Source organism: Mus musculus, chromosome X (assembly GCF_000001635.26).
Source record: "Mus musculus strain C57BL/6J chromosome X, GRCm38.p6 C57BL/6J".
NCBI lineage: Eukaryota > Metazoa > Chordata > Mammalia > Rodentia > Muridae > Mus > Mus musculus.
In genome coordinates this window covers 89,928,301-89,936,764 of record NC_000086.7, presented here as the reverse complement: position 1 = coordinate 89,936,764, position 8,464 = coordinate 89,928,301, and the positions used below count along the sequence as shown (strand labels likewise).

The 8,464-nt window shown below is 34.2% G+C and overlaps 1 protein-coding gene across 1 annotated transcript; it reads left to right on the top strand.

Moving 5' to 3' along the window:
- The first annotated feature begins 3,912 nt into the window (after window positions 1-3,912).
- Window positions 3,913-6,668, top strand: 4930415L06Rik (RIKEN cDNA 4930415L06 gene). The gene is made up of 2 exons (NM_001033880.3): window positions 3,913-3,954; window positions 4,093-6,668. Exon 2 carries the CDS (start codon window positions 4,176-4,178, stop codon window positions 6,615-6,617), a length of 2,442 nt encoding a protein of 813 aa, NP_001029052.2. The 5' UTR covers window positions 3,913-3,954; window positions 4,093-4,175; the 3' UTR covers window positions 6,618-6,668.
- Window positions 6,669-8,464: the final 1,796 nt, after the last annotated feature.

The window sequence follows — 8,464 nt, the reverse complement described above, 5'->3', positions numbered from 1 at the left end:
AAATTTTCAGAGTAAAACAGTTATTAAATTTTAAGTGCTACTAGTAATATATATGTTCTATTTGATTTATAAAGAACTTCAATTAGCAAACATATGCCAACTCTAAAGATACAAGAGTATATCATAAGACCTGGCATATACATCTAGAGTGCAAATATAGCATAACATATTTGATTAGGAATGTGAACTTGCCTTCTTCATCTATTAAAAATCTACCTGGTTTGGAAAAAAACTTCAGATATAATGTAAAAATATTGTTATAAAACCACTATTTAACCATATAGACTAATCACTTTACAAACATTAAAGTTCTATCAGTGTCATATAAAGGCAAGTATAAAGAAATAAATGCAAAAATAAATAATATTTAGAGGTTCAAAATTAATTTACAAACCATTATCCCTAAAAATCTGCAAGTGTTCTTGTTATATGTTGGAAAATTTTGGGGGTATATGCCCAGGAGTGTTATAGCTGGGTCCTCAGGTAATACTATGTCCAATTTTCTGAGAAACCACCAGACTGATTTCCAGAGTTGTACCAGCTTGCAATCCCACGAACTATGGAGGAGTGTTCCTCTTTCTCCACATCCTCACCAGCATCTGCTGTCACCAGAGTTTTTGATCTTAGCCATTCTGACTGGTGTGAGGTGGAATCTCAGTGTTGTTTTGATTTGCATTTACCTGATGACTAATAATGTTGAACATTTCTTTAGGTGCTTCTCAGTCCTTTATGGATACTTAGTTGAGAATTCTCTGTTTGGCTCTGTTACTCATTTTTTAATAGGGTTATTTGGTTCTCTGGAGTCTAACTTATTCAGTTCCCTGTATATATTGGATATCAGCCCTCCATTGAATGTAGGGTTGGTAAAAAAAAATTTCCAGATCTATTGGTTGCCATTTCATTCTATTGACAGTGTCCTTTGCCTACCAGGAGCTTTGCAATTTTATGAGGTCCTATTTGTCAATTGTGCACCTTAGAGCATAAGCTGTTATGTTCAGGAAAATTTCTCCTGTGCCCATGTGTTAGAGGCTTTCCCCCACTTTCTCTTCTATTAGTTTCAATGTATCTGTTAAATATCCTTTCATTTACTTTTGTTAACTATCCAATTTACTACACTTATATTACAGAAATAAAAAGGACCTATAACACCATGAGGATGTCCCTGAGCCCAGCACTGACCACACAGAATGACAGGCCCAATCAAAATAGCTATAAGCTTCACCAATAATTTTTGTCCATTCTGTAAAGAAATGGAACTCAGATCTTGCACGGGCCAATTAAACACATCACAAAATGTCACATCAAAAGGAAATAAATCGTCATATATACCAATATCTAAATATTACCAAATGACCTTCATATTCTATTGTTACTATATCACTGTGGATGTAACCAAGCATTCTGTGCATTCTTGAAAAGCTTTCTAACCTTTAGTTACATCTGTCTTGGTCATGTATGCAATCACCACATCACTTAAACCTCCTGCCCTAATATTTTAAAATATTCTATTATTTAGGTATTTGTGATGATGTAAGATACCAATACCATGAACATTAGTGTAGTGTGTCCAAAATGAAAATGATCATAGAAGACACATTAACACCCCAAGGCCACATGTAAAATGGTCTCCACCTTCTTAGCCTCTGGGAAGAGGAAGCATTAGTGACCTTGTCAGATGTTGTCAATGCTTAAAGAAAAAGTTAAGTAGTCAGGAACAGTCTGTAATCTGACAAAAGTTTTCTACCAAAGGAGTAATTAAATGGTTCTTAAGAACCCAGAACAACCTGAGAACTTGTTGCCAGACAATCAGTACACTTATTCTTTTAAACCTCCAGGAAGTTCTGACTTATCCTGGGAATAATATTTGGTAGAAATGAGAACTTCCAAAATGCCAAGTGACATGTGCACGTATGTGAAATTTGATAGCCAACACTGCACCCTTTTCATTACCCCTTTCAGTCACAGAGGATGGAATTTCAAAGGATAAATTTACAAAGCATCTTAACAGCTGTATTCTGCATCTACAAGAAAGTTGTTACTTCAGGATACAAGCAGTGCCACCCACTATCTCCTCTTGACAGCATTATTAAAACAAGATGTTGGTATATATTTAAATAGATACAGATAAAGCTACAAAACATAAACTATAAATATATGAAAAAGTCTAAGAAAAATATAAGGAGGCATCAAATAGTAACAATCAAATGATGTGAAAAATAAGCAAATAGCAATATATTAAACTCTTAAAAATATTAGTATGTAATTCACATGTAAGTCTCCATGTTGTTTATTCTATGAAACATGAAAAGCTTAAAATTAACAAATACCTTAATTTTTATAAATTTTATAATTTATGAATATTGAAATATTCCATATTTTAAAGTCAGCTATGACTTCATCAAAAAATTTTTCTTGGCTTTTGAGCTGGGAATCTTCTCCTTCTTTTTTCTGATTATTCTTAGGCTTGTGATTTCATAATATCCCAGATTTCTTGGATGTTTTCTTTCTGGATTTTTTTAGATTTAACATTTTCTTTGATGCATCTATTTCTTCTATCATATCTTCAATGTCTAAGAGTCTCTCTTCTGTATCTTCTATTCTGTTGATGCTGTTTTCATCTGTAGGTCCTGTTCATTTTCCCAGATTGTTTCATTTCTAGAATTCCTAGTTTGTGCTTTTTATTTAATGCTTCAATTTTCATTTTCAGAGTTTCAATTGCTTTATTTATTTCCATCAACTGTTTATTTTTTCTTGTATCTCTTAAATAGATTTATTCATATCTTTGAATTGTTTATATTTTCCTTGCTTTCTTTCCTTGAGTAATTTATTAATTTCCTCCATTTGTTGGTTGTGTTTTCCTCAATTAGTTTTAGGGATTTCTTCTTTTCCTTTTTTAAGACCACTATTGTTGTCATAACGTTTGTTTTAATGTTGTTTACTTGTTCTTCAGCTGGGTAGGAATATTCATTATTTGCTACAACAATGTAGTTGGGTTCTGACACTAACATACTGCCATGAATGTTATGTCTAGGTATCTGGGTTAGTCGTGATTATTTGTTCAGGTGTCAATTTCTGAGTTTTATTTCTCTTGTTTGTTTGTTTTTCTATATTTTATTTTTTATTTATTTTATTCATTTTATTTTATTTTATTATTTTATTTTATTAGATGGCTGTTTTGCTCTTGGATACTGTTTTCTCTCCTATCTTCTAGCCAAAGTTGCTTATGGTTGAGTAGAAGGTCTCTGCTTGGATTGGGCACTAGACTTCTGATGGCCAGAACAGACACCAGAAATTTCTCTAGCTTGTAAAAGGCATGGTAGACCCATAATATAAAAGTGTCAATTCTCAATCTTAGCAAACTTTCACTCCCTTCCTCTTTGACCCGGTTCTCTATAGCAAAGTTCATGATTAGGCAGAGGAAAACATTTGAGCAAATGTTTCACCCACTGGAAGCTGACACTTCAGGATGAACAGAGTGGAGTGATGGAGCTGTCATTTTCCCTTTCAGAGAAAGATCTCCCCTTGATATGAAGAAATTAGATGCAGAGTACAAAAGGTAGAAGACTATTTCTTGTAGAGAAACCTAATTAAATTTCTCTGATTCTGGGGATGACATCTTATATGTAGATGAGGTATGTTTGCTTATTTCCCCCAGTTTTTCATTGACAGATAGTGTAAAGGGTAGCCTTGGCCAAAACATAGGTAATTAAATTTCCTTTTGCTTAAGGGCCTAAGTTCCATACTTCTGATGAGTGAAAATACTGCTGAGAATCAAAATAAGTTATAGAAAATATATATAGTATTTTCCAAGTTACTATTTTGATGGTAGGAGAGGCAGGTCCCTTTAAGAGTATCGGTTACATAAGCACATTCTTTTTACGAAGAATCTTCGGTGAATCAAAACATTCTGACATAACCAAGGCGGGCTCAGCGACTCAAGAGCTCCTGAGAGAGGTTTGTTGGTGATAGTTCAGAAAGGGAGGATTGAGAAGTATTGGGGCCTTCTCCCCAGTAATCGTAATGACGTAGGGCCCTCTATTAGCCTCTGTCATTCATTTAACACTCAGAATCTGTTTTCATATTATTTTTCAGAATTTTGACTGCGGCAACAGTTCTGGCCAAGGTAGCAAGGGACAGCAACTTCTGGCAAGTGTTCAAAAAGCAAGGTCTGCAAAATGACGTGGCCTAGCGAGGCAAGGCCAAATATCAACATGGAGTACAGACTTCATACAGTAAAAGTCTACGTCATGATGGAAGATAAGCAGTGGAAAAACGTAGGCACAGGGCAAATTTCATCCAAATACAGTGAACAGCTCCAGGGTGTGTGCCTGCTTGTTCACTCATTATCAGATGGATCACCAATTATGGAGTGCAAGATACATCCTAATGTGCCCTATCAGAAACAACAAGGGAAAATAATAATTTGGTCTGAAGCTAAGAACCACGGCATGGCAATACATTTCCAGGAACCAAATGATTGTCAAGAGATCTGGGAAGATATCTGCCAGATTCAAGGTAAAGACCCACATGTAGAAATCACACAAGAACTTACTGATGATCTGGAAACTTTTGAACATATGCCTCTGATCTGGAATTGGGTTGAGATGTCAAACTGTGAAATCCATACACTTAAAAATATCGCAGAGTTATTTCCTTTTGTCTTTGAAATGCCAAGCCAGAAAGAAAGGCTGGCACTGTTCTTAGAAAATGAAGGCTACATTAAAAAATTGCTACAGCTGTTTCACACTTGTGAAAAACTGAAGAACATGGAAGGATTATACTATTTGCATAACATTATTAAAGGAATCCTGTTTCTAAACAACACACGTTTGTTTAACATCATGTTTTCTGATGAATTTTTCATGGATATTGTAGGATGCCTTGAATATGACCCTGCTTTGGATCAGCCAAAGCAGTACAGGGAATTCTTGACTCAAAATTCGAAATTCAAGGAAGTTATACCAATAATACACTCTCAACTTAGGCAAAAAATTCAACAGACCTACAGAATGCAATATGTTCATGATATTATGTTGCCTACACCATCCATATTTCAAACGAATCTTCTTTCTGATATTACCACTATGATTTTTTTCAACAAAATTAATATAATTACCATGATTCAGGAAGATGAAAATTTTTTGCTCGAAGTTTTTTCTCAGTTAAAAGATAACAGTATAGGTGATGAAAGGCGGATTGAATTGTTATTATTCCTCAAGGAATTCTGTGAATTTGCTAAGACATTACAGTCTCAAAAGAAAAATGAGTTACTGAAAACACTTATAAAGTTAGGAATCATGAGTGTGCTGAAAGTTGTAGTGCACATGAATGATTACCAAATTCAAGTAGGTGCTCTAGATATATTTGCTTATCTAGTAGAATATAGTCCATGCTTAGTCCGAGCTTATGCAATGGAAGAAGCTCAGGACAGTGAAGATAATGATGACCTTCTCATTAATATAATGATCAAGCAAATGATCTGTGATTTTGATCCTGAATTTTCACAAGGCATCATTATGACAGCAGTTCTTCATGAACTTCTTAATCCAGAAAATATGCGTACCACAGCTAAGGGATGTGAAAGAAAGGTATTTCTGAATTTCTTCTATAAACGTTACATGAGGAAACTTATAGCACCAATTTTGTCTATCAGAGTAAAATATGACAGCAATGATAATAGGGTTTACATTTGTCCTGATAATTATCAAAATGCACAATTGCTTGGAGCAGTTTTAGAAATACTCACATTTTGTGTGCAATATCACTCAATGTACATAAAACATTACATTTTTAGCAACAACTTGCTCAGGAGTATCTTGGTGCTAATGAGTTCAAAACACACTTTTCTGATTTTGTGTGCTGTTCGTTTTATGAGAAAGATTATTGGCCTCAAAGATAAAATGTACAATCATTACATAATTAAGAAAAACTTGTTTGAACCAGTTGTAAATGCTTTTATGCATAATGGACATCGGTACAATATGTTAAATTCAGCTATTATTGAGCTATTTGAATTTATAAGAAAAGAAAACATCACGTCTCTGATTGTAAACATTGTGGAAAATTTTTTTAGGGCTTTTAAATCAATTGAGTATGTCCAGACCTTTAAAGGTTTGAAAACTAAATATGAAGAAGAGAAGAAAAGAAAAAGTCAAAGAAGAAAAAATCTACATAGTATAATGCACCCCAAAATGTATTACAGACATATCGAAGATATGGAGGTAAAGGTCAAAGCAGACATATGTTGTAGAGGAATCATAGAAGAAGAAGAAAGACAAGGAGGGGGAGAAGAAGGAGCTATTCTACCAATGGGAAGTGACTTTACAAATAATTATGACATATTTATGAAAAATAAAGATACAAATGAAAGTGAAAGTGCAATAGAAGGCCAAAAGATAAAATCATCTGAAGCTTCTGAATGTTGTCCATCTCATGGGGATGCTTCTGCTACCAGAATGAGTAGGTCACACTGTAGCAGCCTGGTTCCTTTAGTGGATTATCTATATGATACTGATGATGAGAATGATGATGATCCTTATGGTAATGATAAACATGAAGATGAACATGAGGATGAAGATGAAGAACCTCCCCCCAAAAGACCTAATCTTAGTACATGAGATTTTATGAGGCCTTCAACTCTACGTTCAAATAAAATTCTATAAATATCACAAACTGAAAAATTAAATTTAAAAAATCGTTCTCCTACAGACTTTTCGATACTGTAGAATACAGAGCAAAATTAATGAATAAATGGCTTCAATTTTATATAAAAAAACTTCCCATAACATAGATGCATAGTATAAAATAAATAGTAACTGAGTGAAAACTTTTAATCAGGAATATGTTACTTCAACGGAATGGTTTGGGAAGAGCAAACTGTTTGATAAAGTAATACAATTTTTACTAAAGTCTTTTTTTTATTTTTATTTTCTTTTTTTTCCCATTTTTTATTAGGTATTTAGGTCATTTACATTTCCAATGCTATATCAAAAGTCCCCCATACCCACCCCCCCACTCCCCTACCCACCCACTTCCCCTTTTTGGCCCTGGCGTTCCCCTGTACTGGGGCATATAAAGTTTGTGTGTCCAATTGGCCTCTCTTTCCAGTGATGGCCGACTAGGCCATCTTTTGATACATATGCAGCTAGAGTCAAGAGCTCCGGGGTACTGGTTAGTTCATAATGTTGTTCCACCTTTAGGGTTGCAGATCCCTTTAGCTCCTTGGGTACTTTCTCTAGCTCCTCCATTGGGAGCCCTGTGATCCATCCATTAGCTGCTGACTGTGAGCATCCACTTCTGTGTTTGCTAAGTCTTTATATTAGAAGCAACTCCATAAGTTTTATTGAAAAGCCTACTTTCAAAAAGGAGTCTATCAATGACATTCTTTCCATAAATTGATGTTTATTTAAAGTTTGTTTTGTTTGTATGGAAGTGAGTCACTTTAAATTAAAAATAAAGTGAGACTTCTCAACATTTCTATGAAGATTTATCGGAAATTCAGCATTATGAATAATAATAGGGAAACGACATTCAGTGCAATTCAGTACATATTTCCATGAATAAAATGCTAAGCTTGATCTTTAATGAACCATTGTTAATGTACTTATTTTTAGGTAGGAATTATTAAGTATCAGTATAGATATAGTCCTATTTGTAATGTGATTCCAGTAGGGTCTTCAGGGGACAAAACAAGATGCATCAAATATACAGTAAGAGAAAGTTAATGAATCTTTGTCCTTTTTCTAGAGTTGTATATACTAAGATATAAGCACACATATTCACACTAATACATATTCACATACACATATACATATATAATTCTAATTGCTGAAACAAACACACAAAAAGATCTTAACAAAGGAAAATCTGGCTCTGTTTTACAGTGTGGGTAGATATTTTCAATTCTGTTCAGTTCTGGGAGAAATCTAAAGCATCCGGTCACATTGCACCCATAATCAACATGCAGCTAGATGATTTCTGGGGCTCAACTCAGTTTCTCTTTTTATTTAGTGTAGGACATCAGCCAGTGGTACAGTGTCACATATATTCAAGATGTGTCTTCTAATCTCAATTATTCCAGTCTATAAACAGCCTTATAAGTATGCCAAGAAGTTTGTCTCCTAAAGATAGATTCTGTTAATTACTATCATTAATTAACCCCTTGCCAACACAACACTGAAGCATATAACTATTCAGGCATAACCTTGCACAATCTCATACGGAATTACAAAATGTATTTAGTCTAACTGTAAAACACCCCATAGTATTTAACAGTTTCAACATTGCTCAAAATTCTAAGAACAGAATACCTTCTGAGATTCAGATGCTTAACTGTGAGGTCTCATGCCATAAAAGATAATACATTAGTAACTTTTTTCTGGTGATAAAACTTATGACAACAATCAATATATGGAGGCTAGAAAGATGGTTCTATCTGTTTTGCTGCCTATGGGCTGTTCATATG

Coding starts and splice junctions, on each gene's coding strand:
- 4930415L06Rik (NM_001033880.3), top strand. CDS start 4,176: ATGACGTGGCCTAGCGAGGCAAGGCCAAATATCAACATGGAGTACAGA.